Below are 14193 nucleotides of genomic sequence, written 5' to 3'. Positions count from 1 at the left end.
TTTACTTATATTTTCTTCTAGCTCTTTTATAGTTTCATCTTTTTACCTTTAATGCTTTATAATCCTTCTGGAATTTATTTTGGTGTATGTCATGAGGTAAGGCTCTAACCTTTTTTCCAAATAGTTAACCAGTGTCTCAGCACTTTATTTATTGAGTAAGCAATCCTTTCTCTATGATTTGATATGCTAAATTCATAAATTTATATTTGCCTGCCACTTTTCTTTGTTTTCTGTTCCACTGATGTATCCCTCTAAAATGTACCAGTACTTCTTCAACTGTTTGATTAATGTGACTCTAGAATGTCTTTTAACTAGTAGTTATTGGGTTCCCTTTCTTTATTGCATATATTCTTACATGAACTATAGAATTATTATTCTCAAGTTCTTTAAACAGTTCTGTCAGAAACTTTGATTGGACTTGCATTAAATTTATAGATTTGTTTTGAGGGATATTGATATCTTTATTATATCAAGTGTTTTTAGTAACATGGCATGCTTCTTTTTTTCCTCCCCGATTCTTTTATATCCGTACCAGTGTTTTTTCTCTTCCTAAACATTATACAAATATGCAAAGATGTTTACTCCTACATATTTATTTTGCTTTAATTGTTATGTGAAAAGTATCTTTTTCTCTTTTGCTAATTGCTTATAGCTGGCACATAAGTGATATTGATTTTTCTATAATTAATTTTTAATCTGTCATCTTTTTGTACATTTAAGAATTCAATTAGTTTTTCAGTTGATTCTCATAATTTTACCAGATAAAATAAGTAATAAGTCTAATTCTTTTGGAAAGATACACTCTTCAATTTCTATTTAATCTCAATTCAGACTTGAAATGATGAGGATGATAGATAAAAATCACTCACTCACAACACACTCTTCCCACTCTAATAAATCAAATGAAACATCAGCATATAGTGTCATCACCCATCTTTTCAGCTTCATGTATTCTGATTTAAGGAATGTACATATTTCACATTTGAAAGTATTAGCAGCTAGAAACTATATAAAGTTATTTTCAGTGCAAAACTTAAATAACATTTTCTTTCTGCAACTTAACTAACACTTTTATTCCATAGATTAAATATAATTATTTTCAATGCAGTCATTTTCTTTACAATAAAATGTATGTGTAGTGTTTAAACTTAATTACTTGTAATTAGTTATTTCTTACAGTACCTAAAGGCTACCCTCGTCAGTCAGTAAATAGCCACTGAGGGATGGTAGGAAGTTGAAGAGCTTAGTTACAGGTATCATAATTATAATAATAATAATAGTTACTATTATTATGTTACTCCCTGCTGGAGAGTAATGCTTGAAAGAAATACTTGGGCCCTTTCATAGCTGCATCACTAATAGTAGCCAAGTGAGTGTGTAACTCTTGGCTCACTTGTGGATTTGCCATTTTTATGCCTTCCAGAATGTGACTTAATGATGTGAGATCTTTGGAATTACTGGTGTAAATGTAGTTTAAAAGGTGCAGCAGCCGTGGGGTGGGTGTGCAACTGTTGCTTTTGGATTGGAAGAGCCCAGTGGCTCTAGCTGTGGAGCCTGCTGTCTGACCCTGGGCCTCCCCTCTGCCTGGTGGGACGTGGGAAGGTCTGAGCCGAGGGTTCCCCACGCCATTCAGCCTTGTCTCTTTGCATATGGTGGCGACTGTAAGACCAACACTTAGAGCTGCTAGTTCTCCTCTGATTTATGCTAGATGAAATATTTTATGTGTTTATACAACAGATTAAAAGTTAAGTCACCTACTCACAGGATGTAACCCTTGTAAGAAGACACAGTGGACACCAATAGTTTGCTCTTGTCATCTAAGAGATCAATTCATTTTGAGTTTTTCAGAATCATGAGTTCCATGATACTTCTGTTTGGCCAACTCATAGTTACTGACAATGAAATTGATTTGTTGTGTCCAGAGCAGTGATGAAGATAATTGGGGTGTGTGTGATAATCGGAATTTATATTTAAAATAAATGAAATAGTTACATTTTCTACATTTGAATTTATTACACTCTTTGGCATTTGCATAAACATTTTAATTTTCTTTGGGAACTAAGAACTCTCATCATGTTAAGTTGTGGAGTTTTGTAAACCTTGGGCAGGCTGTAAACTCTCTAGGGAGTCGTGTGTGTCACAGAAAGCATAGGGTCACAAGATACAGTCACAGGATACATAGGGTCACGGGATGGATAGGGTTATGGTATGCACAGGGTCACGGAACCACAGGGTCACGGGAAGCACAGAGTCATGGGACGCGTGTAACCAGGCTGTCACACGTGTGGAGGGAGAGTTTACAAAGTAAAGGTTGCATCAGCTTTACAAAGCTCCGGAGATCGAGCGGGGCTGTGTTTGTCTTCTAGAACGTCCTGAAGGAGCTGGAGAAGCGAAGGGAGGATCTGCGGGCCGTGACGGAGAGCAGCGCTGCACTGCAGGGCCTGGTGGAGGGCGGCGCGGCAGCCCTGCAGGAGCGGCTGGACGTGCTGGGCGCCGGCTGCGGCCGCGTGCGCACCTGGACAGAGGACTGGTGCAGTGCACTGATGGTGAGTGGCCGGCGCTGCCAAGGCCGTGCTCCCCTTTCCCCTGTTTATGCCAAAATTCCAGATCCTAGTCTCTGCCTGTCGGGAGGACTTCTTGCTCGTGAATAGCATCATGAGACGACATTTTATTCTTCTTTTAAAAAGATGATCACTAGAAAAAGGTTGCAGTGTCTCCACTAAGGAATGAAATATTTCCAATGTGCATAGCATGTTGGCAGGTGTGCCTTATTGTTTCATTTTAAGGATTGCACAGCGCATTTGATGTTCCTGCTCCACAAGCTGTCCGAGCATGCAGTGTTTCCATTGTTCCAATAACAGCACATCGCTGAGAGCAAGCAGCCACACCCAAATAAAACGTTGACTTCCCGTTTCTTTACCTGCGTGACATCAGTTCGGTTACTTAGACTCTCTCCAAGCCTCATTTTTCTCATCTGTAAAATGGGCTTTGTTAGAATTTCTACCGCTTAGGTTTTTTGATAATTGCATGACATAAAATACGGCGTGCTCTTCTGAACACATGCTTGAAACCTCCCATTTTAGAAATTACTGGTAAGATTATGATAAGCGTTCCTTGTTACATGTGTGTTAGACTTTCATTGTACCGCTACACTGTTGATTGTTTCTTGGAAAGGGTGTCCATTTAATTTTAATAGTGGTTTTCTGTCCCTCTTATGCTAACAATGAATAAATGGCAATGTCGCCGTCTCCCACTGCAGAGGGAGTTTTCTTTGAAAACTTCCATTTCTTTTTTCTGACATCTCTGAGATGCCTTTGATCAAAGTCATAGAACTTCCAGGTGATGGGGACAGATTCAAAGATGAGCATTTATTCCAGTCAGTCAGAATGTGCAAGGGGGTGAGGACCCTGGGCTTCAGTTTTGTTAGATTTACCTCCAGACTCTATTATGACTTACCGTCTATGTAACCTTGGGTATGCTACTGAGTTCTCCCTATAAAATGGGAGTAAAATGCATATCTAACAGAATTTTTAAACATTGAATATAAATATGTATGTGAGATTCTTGGCTCATAGAACATGTTCCTTATGTATTTTATATAGTTGTTTTTTGTTATTTCTAGCTTAATTCCACATTCTATGGCTTTTACATCTACATTCTTCAGTCTGTTCTATACGTTCCAAGTTCTCCTTTCAAGTCATATCTTTCTAGCTCTATCAGAACATTGGAGTTACCTGCCCTATAGGGGTAAAGTAATTCTTCATACGTGGAGTCCAGGTCGTCAAAACTGTTCTAGCATTTATTAGTTCACATTTACTTTTTTTCCTTTACTCTTTTTCCATACTATAGATTTGCTGTTATTTTTCCTCTCTCTCTAACGCTTTTCTCCTGTCCCCCCCACCAGTTTCTTTTAGCCTATATATATATAATTCCTAAAAATTGTTAATTTCTTTATCCCTCTCCCACCTTTTTTTGGGTCAAGTTCCTACTCCTTGCTTTAGTCGCAACAACTCTGCCAGTTTTAATCTGCTTAACTGCCTGCCTCTGTTTTCAGACTGATTCTCTCGATCACATTTTATTCCTGCTTTGGGAAACATTACTGCGTCTTTGCTGCATGCACGGCGAAGTGCTGGCAGTGCTGAGGGGGAGATGGAGGCCCTGCCCTCTGCCCACTTGTGGGCTGTGAACCTGGCAGGGTCTCGCCCAAACCATATTTAGTGACTTTCATATCATTACTTCCTGTAGTGGAATTTTAAAAATATGACCAAAGGGTGGTGTGGGGGCCCAAATGGGGGTTCATTTGAAAATAAAACTGAGCAATAGGGGAACAGACTTGAAATGAAATTGAAAAAAAAAAAAATTTTGCCTTTTATTATTATTAAGATTTTTATTATACCTTGGTCTGACTCAAATAAATTTGAGAAGTGTTTAACCACAGCTGTGCATTTTTAAGGATGCACTTCCTCCACTGGGGAAGAGCTTTGCAAGAAGGTGGAAGCCCTTCTTTAAACTCAGCATCCAGCGCTGCTCTTTGCAGGCATTTTGAGTCCCTTAGATTATCGTCTTAAATATTTCATGGGACTGAATCAGCGTTTTATCAATTCCTTTGCAGAACCACCAGAAGCAGCTGGAAATATTTGATGGAAACGTGGCTCACATAAGTACCTGGCTTTATCAAGCGGAAGCGCTGCTGGACGAGATCGAGAAGAAGCCAGCACGGAAACGGGAGGGCATCGTGCAGGTAGCCGGCAGGGCACGGGAGCTGGCGGGCCGTCCCCGGAGTGTCCACCTGTGGATGTGTCCTGCGCACGCCGCAGATGCCTGCCCCCGGGTGGGTGGGGGGCACTGAGGTGAGGGCGAATCTCACACTTGAGATGAAGGTGCTGAAGTCAGATGTTTCCTTAAACTGCCTGGAATTCCGAGGGAGCGTCGGTCCATGTGGGGCTCGGATGCCCCCCGTGACGACGCTGTGTTTCCTCACGTCCAGCGTCTGCTGTCGGAGCTGGATGACGCTGGCCTGCAGGTGGAGAAGGTCCGTGGCCAAGCCCTGGTTTTGATGACTGCCCGTGGGGGCTCCAGCAGGGACCTGGTCGAACCCAAACTGGCTGAACTCAACAGAAACTTCGAGAAGGTGTCTCAGCACATTGAGAGTGCCAAGGTGAGCAGCCTTTTCCTATGAAACTGTTTTTCCTGTGTGTGTGTATCTAAATGACACATGATGATATAGTATGTACATCAGATTTTTAAAAAGTGAGGTGATGACTCTGTTACACTTTTCTTGAATTTGTCCTCATTTTTGTGATTGTGCAGATAAAGGAGAGAAACGGAATCAGTAGTGATGAAAATAACCCACTTGAGAAAAGGTTTCAAAGACTCAATTGAATGTTAAAATTGACTATGAAATAACGAATGATTCCCAAGCTAGATGTTATTATCAGTCCCATTATCCCATTAGTTTATAGTCACATGTTATTTTTATGCTCACATAGCACAAACCAAAAAACTTGGCCTTACTTTTCCTGTTTGTATGTGTTGAAAAATCTAAAAATTAAAATTAAGTGCACAATTTGGACTTGATGCATAAAGGGCCTTTCTGACTTATAAATTTACAATTGAGCTTTATAAACTTAAATAAGAGGGTAATAAATAAGGAGCAATAATATAACAAATAAGTCCACTTTCCACTCTTAACTGTGCTTTTATAAATGTTGCTTCATTAAAATTCTTTTAGCTTCATGCTCATCTCCTAATTGGACAAATTCATAGATTCTTTGAAGTCTTGGCAGAAGTTGGTTTTGAATAGCAGGTAAATAGATATTGCAAACAGCCCTCCGGAAAGTGGGTGTTGCTTACACTCTGTAACAGCTGTGCAGGGGTGTAGTTTCCACGCTCAGCTGATACTGGATATTACTTTTCTGTGTTTAGTTTTATTAAGTGTCATCTTCCCTCTGTGGCCAGGGCCCAGCGCCCTGTGGATCTCGGCCGCATTTCCCACTGTTTCCCACGTGGTCTCGGACCCGCCCCAGCAGGTGGCCCCGGGCAGGGTGCACGCCGTCATGTCCCTGCCCGGGTGGTTGAGAGAACCCCAGACTGAGAAGTAATGGCTAGCGGAGTGAAGGAAGTGACACCAGTCAGGTCCCTGCTCTGCCCCGACACCCCGCCCCTCTGGTGGACGAGGGGAGCCCGGCTGAGTGCTTCTGTCCTTCTCCAGCTGCTGCTTGACCAGGAGCCCGCGGCGCGCCCAGGCGTGGTCAGCGCTGAGACGCTGGAGGCATGTGTACCTTCCTCTGACTTGGACGACTTAGACGGCGACATACAGCACATGCTGAAAGTCGTGGAGAGGCACTCGGAGCGCGGCGACGACGATGGGAAGGTTGGTTCAGGGAGGTTTCCAGAGCCGTGGGGTCCTGGCTTTTCTGTTAGTTGTAGTCTTCCGTCAGTGATGTTTACCTGATGGTCAAGCATGACAGAACAGAAACAATTGTGGGTTTTTGAGTGTTGATGTGTGATTTGCCAGGTGGTTTATGAAATATTTAAAAAAAACTTGACACACTCCCGGGCTGAAGGTGAAACTTAGTATCATCTCACTTCCTTATGTTTTAACTTAAACAGTGAGAGATTTAAGGACAACACAATTGTTTGTTGTGTATTATGATGTTACACGTTAACATCTCTTGGCTTATGCCACGTGCTGTAGGTCATCCTCCTAGTTGGGGGTGGGTACGTAAGCGACCTTGTGCGTTTTTCTTCTGAGTCACTTTTGTCTTTAAATGTCCAGATGGAAGAGGAGAGAGCCCGGGTGGAGCAGGTCCTACACAGAGGGGAGCGGGTGCTCCTGCAGCCCATGGAGGATCACAGGAAAGAGAAGCTCCGCCTGCAGCTCTTACTTCTGCGCACGCGGCACGACGCCGTCAAGGTATCGTCCCGGGAGGGTCTTGGTGGCGTCCAGGTGTGTGACTGTTACACACGACGGACCTCAACCCAAACCTGCTGGACGCATGTCTCCTCCTTTCTAGTGTGTAGGGCTGAGACGGAGGGGGCGGGCTCAAAATGGAAATGTGAATCCTATGGGTCTCTGTTCACGTATTAACCTCAGAGGGGCCTGTCTCTTTCCGAAGTGCCTTCCTCCTGCAGGGCCGTGCTCTTATTGTGAAGGTGGCGGCCACTTCAAAAAATGTCTGGTTTACAAACAACTAAACTTGTGAACCTGGTAGACTGGGATTTTTATTCTAGAAGTGGGTTCGCTGCCAGCTGCCTTTTAAATGTTGCTGTTGGACGTCTGTCTTTTATGTGCTGCAGATTTGAGACATGTCCCAAACTGAATGTGACATCTCCTCACCCCTCCAACCTGGGTCCCCTGTTTTATTCCCTGTCTTAGTTAATTACTTTAAAAAATGACTCATTCTCTCAAGAGGGAAACCTCAAAGTAATTCTTGGTCCTCACTCCACATTGAGTAGGGATTAAAGCCGTCGAGTTGAACGAGGCTAGATAGTGCTCTACCGCCTGCTTCCTGGGTGACCGCGGGAGGGGCCTCCCTTCTCCGTGTTCTCTCTCCTTTCCTCAGTTCACACTCATGGTGTGCTCCATTTGTTTTTGCAATTGGTCCCAAACTTGCTTTTTTATTTCCTGTTTCTCTTGCTCTAGCCCACTCCCCATATTTTCCTCGGAGTTACTGCCCCCAAAGTCACGGCTGATCATGCAATTCCTTGACCTAAGAAAGTCTTTGGGAAAATACTGGAAAATACAGAAAAGGCTTAAAGTGCAGGTTTATCGACACAGCGGTGTAGTGAGTCTTATTTGGCCTTGGTGGCCTCTTCTCTGATGTGCTCTCGTGCCCCATTTGGTGGAGCTGTCTGTTCTCTTTACAATTTCCCATACACTTGGTGTATCTTACCACCTCTGGGATCTTGCTAATTTTGTTCCCATTCCTGGGACTCTTCTTATTTTACTCCCCCCCCCCCCCCAAAAAAAAAGTGTTATCTATGAGTTGGCTGCATTTTTATTTCTAACATCTGTCAGGTTATATTATAGTTCTTTGCCTTATTATTACTTTTTAAAGTTTCTTTCTTTCCTAGTACTTCTTGAAGTGTTGAGACCGTATCTTATTCCTTTTTGGTCCCAAATCAGAAGTTATTACTGGCCCAGAATAGAAATATTCAGTAGGCTTTTAATACCTACACTAATACTTTAATACCTGTATCCTACTTCATATGCAGAAGTCCTGGGGTGCACCATCCCAGGCTCACCAGGGTGCACTGTCACAGGCTCACTGGGGTGCACCATCACAGGCTCACTGGGGTGCACTGTCACAGTCTTACTGGGGGGCACCATCCCGGGCTCACGGGTACACCATCCCGGGCTGACTGAGGGGCACCATCCTGGACTTGCTTTCACAGGCTGACTGGGGTGCACTGTCACAGGCTGACTGGGGTGCACCGTCCTGGGCTCACTGGGGTACAACATCACAGGCTCACTGGGGGGGCACCGTCCTGGGCTCACCGGGGGGGCACCATCTCAGGCTTACCAGGGGGCACTCTCCCAGGCTCACTGGGGTGCGCTGTCACAGGCTCACTGGGGGGCTCTGTTCCAGGCTCACTGGGGGGCACTGTCACAGGCTCACCAGGATGCACCGTCCCAGCTCACTGGGGTGCACTGTCACAGGCTCACCAGGGGGGGCACCATCTCAGGCTTACCGGGGGCACTCTCCCAGGCTCGATGGGGTACACTGTCATAGGCTCACTGGGGGGCTCCGTTCCAGGCTCACTGGGGGGCACTGTCACAGGCTCACCGGGGGGGCACTGTCTCAGGCTCACTGGGGTGCACTGTCACAGTCTTACTGGGGGGCACCATCCCGGGCTCACAGGGGTGCACCATCCCAGGCTCACTGTCACAGGCTGACTGGGATGCACCATCACAGGCTGACCAGGGTGCACTGACACAGGCTCACCAGGGTACTCCGTCCCAGGCTCACTGTCACAGGCTCACCAGGGTGCACCGTCACAGGCTCACCGGGGGCACCGTCACTGGCTCACTGGGGGGCACCGTCACTGGCTCACTAGGGGGCAGTATCATAGGCTCAATTCATCTGGTTTTCGCCAGCATTAGTTATTGTAATTAAAATGCTTTTGTGCTTATTGCATTGGGCCAAATAAAACTTCTTGAAATCTGTAGTTCTCAAAACCTGTTGCCTTAGTAGTCCCCTGGGGCTGCCATAAAAAGTACCACAAACTGGGGGTTTAAAACAGCAGGTGCTAGCCAGAAGTCTGAAATCGGGGTGTCAGCCAGGCCTGCACCCTCCAGGGCTCTCGGGGAGGTTCCTCCCTGCCCCCCTTGTGGCCTCGGCCACCTGTGATTCGTGGCTGGTGGCAGCGCCACTCGCCTCCACCCGTCTTCTCTGGGAGTCTTCCTTCAAGTCCGTCTCTTTCCCTCATATGAGGCCCCCAGTCGTGTAAGATTGGGGCCTCCCCACACCTATGTGACCCCATCTCATTCCTTCTGCAGGGACCCTCTTTCCAGATGAGGCCCCAGTCCGAGGTGCTGGGGGTCAGGACTCCAGTGTATCACTTTTCGGGACACTTGAGTTATTCTCAACTGTGTGCATTAGAATCATGTGGAAAGGTTTTAAAAAACTAACTGTGTCTCAGTCTACCCCACACCTATTCTCAGCACTCTTGGGGAGGGCCCGGGTGTGGGCATTTTTACAAGACACCCCTGAGGTTCCTAATGCCCACTCGATGCTGAGAACTGAGCGTATGTGACCCACCTCCCTATTTGAGGTGAGTGTTAGATGGCCTTTTCCCATCTGTCTGCTAGGGTATTGCTTTTTAAAAATATGTATCATCTCTTTGTAAAATAAATGTATTAACCTGTTGTCATGTGTGCCATAAATAGTATTTTCTTACTGACTTTTATTTTGTAATTGTTTTATGTTTAACGTACAACCATTTTTAATTTTTGTTTAGCCACATGTGATTATGTTTTTCCTCTGTGAGTTTTTTCTCTTTTTCTGGATCTAGAAAATCCTTCCCCCTCCAGAGACACATAAATATTTAGTTCTGTTCAATTACAGTTTTATCCCCTATGATTTGATGAACACAAAACTTAGAAAATTTTATATTCTTTTTTTATTCAATTTTATTGAGATATATTCACATACCATGCAGTCATCTATGGTGTACAGTTGTTCATAGTACTATTACATAGTTGTGTATTCATCACCACAATCAATTTTTTAATTTAATTTTATTGAGATTGTTCACATACCATACAATTATCCAAAGATCCCAAGTGCACTATCAGTTGCCCATGATACCATCATACAGCTGTGCATCCATCACAATTATTTTTTCAGTTTTTAGAACATTTTCATTACTCCAGAAAAGACATAAAGACAAAAAAAAGAAAACTCAAATCCTCCCATACCCTTAGCCCCCCCCCCCTCCATTATTGACTCATGGTATTGGTATAGTACATTTGTTACTGTTGATAAAAGAATGTTAAAATGCTATTAACTAGAGTACGTAGTTTGCAATAGGTATATTTTTCCCCTATATGCCCCTCTATTATTCACTCCTAGTTATAGTGTCAAACATTTGTTCTAGTTCATGATAGAGATTTCTAATATTTGTACAGTTAGTCATGGTCATTGTCCACCACAAGATTCACTGTTTTATACATTCCCATCTTTTAACCTCCAGCTTTCCTTCTGGTGACATGTGTGACTCTAAGCTTTCCCTTTCCACACCATTCAGCACTGTTAGTTATTCTCACAATAATGTGCCATTGTCACCTCTGTCCATTTCCAAACACAAGTTCAACCTAATTATCCTAAGTAAACAATCAATGGTTTCCTGTGTAGTCATGTATTCATCACCACCACTGCTATCTATATAAGGAGTCTCCATTTCTCCCACAAAGAAGGAGGAAGAGTCACAGAAGTAGAGAGACAAAAGAAAAAGAAAAAAGAAAGAGAAAAAAAAAAAACCATGACAGCTAGGAAGCAACAAAAGGATAGAATTAAACTAAAGTAGAATAAAGAGTCAGACAACATCACCAATGCCACGAGTCCCATACCCCTCCCTTATGTCCCCGTCCTATAGGCATATAACTTTGGTATATTGCCCCTGCTATATTAAAGGAAGCATAATACAGTGTTTCTGTTAACTATAGTCTCTAGTTTGCACTGGTTGTATTTTTCCCCCCAATACCACCCTATTTTCAGCACCCTGCAAGGTTGACATTCATTTGTTCTCCCTCATGTAAAAACATATTTGTACATTTTATCACAATTGTTGAGCACTCTAGGTTTCACTGAGTTATACAGTCCCAGTCTTTATCTTTCCTCTTTCCTTCTGGTATCCCACATGCTCCTAACTTTCTTCTTTCAACCATACTCACAGTTATCTTTGTTCAGTGGACTTACATTACTGTGCTACCATCACCCAAAATTGTGTTCCAGACCTCTCACTCCTGTCTTTTCCTAACTGTCTGTAGTGCTCCCTTTAGTATTTCCTGTAGAACAGGTATCTTGTTGACAAACTCTCTCATTGTCTGTTTGTCAGAGAATATTTTAAACTCTCCCTCATATTTGAAGGACAGTTTTGCTGGATATAGGATTCTTGGTTGGTGGCTTTTCTCTTTCAGTATCTTAAATATATCACACCACTTCCTTCCTGCCTCCATGGTTTCTACTGAGAAATACGCACATAGTCTTATCAAGCTTCCTTTGTATGTGATGGATCACTTTTCTCTTGCTGCTTTCAGGATTCTCTCTTTATCTTTGACGCTTGATAATCTAATTATTAAGTGTCGTGGCATAGGCCTATTCAGGTGTGTTCTGTTTGGAGTACGCTGCACTTCTTGGATCTGTAATTTTATGTCTTTCATAAGAGATGGGAAATTTTCATTGATTATTTCCTCTATTATTGTTTCTGCCCCTTTTCTCTTCTCTTCTTCTTCTGGGACACCAGTGACATGTACATTCATGCCTTTCATGTTGTCATTCAGTTCCCTGAGACCTTGCCATATTTTTCCATTCTTTTCCCTATCTGTTCTTTTGTGTGTAGGCTTTCAGGTGTCTTGTTCTCCAGTTCCTGAGTGTTTTCTTCTGCCTCTTGAGATCTGCTGTTGTATGTTTCCATTGTGTGTTTCATCTCTTGTGTTGTGCCTTTCATTTCCATAGATTCTGTCAGTTGTTTTTTCAAACTTTAGATTTCTACCTTATGTTCCCCCAGTGTTTTCTTTATAGCCTTTGTCTATTTGTTATATCTTCCCTGAACTTGTTGATTTGGTTTTTGATTTGATTTAGCGTATCTCTTTGAAAATCTTTAATAGATTGTTTCATTAAAGTGAAACAATATCTCAACTCATTCTTGATTGAGGTGTATCTTTGTTTGGGCTTTATCTTTGTTTTTCCTAGTGTAGATTGTAGTTTTCTCTTGTCTAGGCATCTGGTTTCCTTGGTTACCCCAGTCAGATTTTCCCAGACCCAAGTTCTGGTCTCAGAATGGGGTTATATTCAGGGTGTATCTTAGAGGAATGACAGACTTTCCTGTGAGGTCTCTAGCCACTGTGCTTTTCCTAACCTGCCCAGCAGGTGGGGCCTGTCAGCCTGTCGCTCTGGACTGGTGTAAGGAGATATGGGTGCTTCAGTTTCTGTTTTGGCTGTTTTCCCCCAGGCTCTGAGTTCTGGTTCTAAAGGGAAAGCTGGCCCCACCTCCTTACTCTTAGGGAAGATAAACCCTCTAGAAAGTTATCTTCTGCATTTGAATGGCCTCTCTGACTCTGTTATATCCACCCCTGTCTGGGTCAGAGCTCTGCGAACTGAAAATTGCTGAGGCTCTCTCCTCTGAGCCCCTCAGGTTGAGAGAGAGGAAAAGGGACAGAAAGCTCCCTTTTAGAGCCAGTACATGGCCCCCCAGTTTCACTCGTCAGCCAGAGGTAACACCTGTTCTTCTGGGCTCCCCCTGCTGGGACAGATGAGTCTTCTGGTTCTTTAAGGTCAGTCATCACTGAAAGCCTTTTTTTTTCGCTTGTTGGGGGTTGTAGTTTGTACTCAGCAGCCCACATTTGTTAATTAAAACCCCAGTTGGAGCTTGGTTGAGCTATATACGCTTGCTGGGAGAGTACTGCTTTCTACCACAGTGAGGTTTTGCAGTTTAGCCTGCTGTTGGGGAGGGGGGGGTGTTCCCGGCACAGTTCTGCAGTTTTTACTTACAGATTTTATGCTGTGATCTCATGCATTCCTCCCAATCCAGGTTGGTGTACAATGTGTGGACAGTCACGGTTGTCCCCCAGCAGTTATTCCAAATTATTTACCAGTTGTTCCTGGTTGTTCATTAGTTGTTCCAGGGGACTAACTAAATTTCATTCTTCTCTTTGATGCCATCTTGCCCCCTCCCCCTGACAATCAATTTTTGAACATTTTCATTATCACACAAAAAAAGAATAAGAATAAAAGTTAAAGTAAAAAAGAACACCCAAAACATCCCATACTCCCATCCCCCCCTTTTATTCATTTACTTTTTTGTCCTTACTTTTCTACTCATCTGTCCATACGTTGTATATAGAAGTGGCAGCCACCAGGTTTTCACAATCACACAGTCACATCATATAAGTGGTATAGCTATATACTTGTCTTCAAGAATTAAGGCATGCGGTTCAAAATTTTCAGGTATATCCTTCTAGCTACTAAAATGGTCTTTTAAAACAAACTTTAATCTATCTGGAATTGATGTCTGACTTAGCTGCATCACATAATCCTTGCTGTCTAACTTTAGCACCAACCTGTAGTGATTATCACATTTCTGTGCCCTAGTGGCGTGCTTGAAAAATAAAATTATCCAGAAGTGAAGTCTGGATCAGGTCTCGAGGACGTTTTTTCCTCTGAGGACATTTTGATTGATCACCCTCTTGGGAAGGACTCTATTTTGGGAATACAGAGAGCAGATGTTTAAATCTTGACCTGCCTGGCTGCTTCTGCAGGTCTGGGGAGGCTCGGAAAAATCCCAGCTTGTCCTTGTAGTCTGAATAGGGAGCTGGAACTTTCCATTTGGAATACCTTTTGCCACCTGTTCACCCCAGAGCCCCAGGCAAACAGAGACTTGCTGTTCGAATGAAGGATTCCTGGTCGGGCTAAAGTCCCAAAGTGCCTGTCACCAATTATCCAGCAGAGCAGATGTTACCACACACCT

At 43.4% G+C, this 14193-nt stretch overlaps 1 protein-coding gene across 12 annotated transcripts in view; it reads left to right on the top strand.

The window, feature by feature from the left end:
- The window catches only part of UTRN (utrophin), a 473101-nt gene that overhangs the window by 181044 nt on the left and 277864 nt on the right, over positions 1 to 14193 (top strand). For all 12 annotated transcript variants that reach the window (XM_037844841.1, XM_037844842.1, XM_037844838.1 and 9 more), the window contains 5 exons: positions 2367 to 2546; positions 4613 to 4741; positions 4988 to 5158; positions 6212 to 6373; positions 6779 to 6916. In XM_037844841.1, coding sequence (XP_037700769.1) covers positions 2367 to 2546; positions 4613 to 4741; positions 4988 to 5158; positions 6212 to 6373; positions 6779 to 6916 — 780 coding nt within the window. The remainder of the gene's footprint in view (positions 1 to 2366; positions 2547 to 4612; positions 4742 to 4987; positions 5159 to 6211; positions 6374 to 6778; positions 6917 to 14193) is intronic.

Source organism: Choloepus didactylus, chromosome 7 (genome assembly GCF_015220235.1).
Source record: "Choloepus didactylus isolate mChoDid1 chromosome 7, mChoDid1.pri, whole genome shotgun sequence".
NCBI lineage: Eukaryota > Metazoa > Chordata > Mammalia > Pilosa > Megalonychidae > Choloepus > Choloepus didactylus.
The sequence above is the reverse complement of the archived record's forward strand: the minus strand, read 5'-3'. Positions and strand labels throughout refer to the sequence as shown.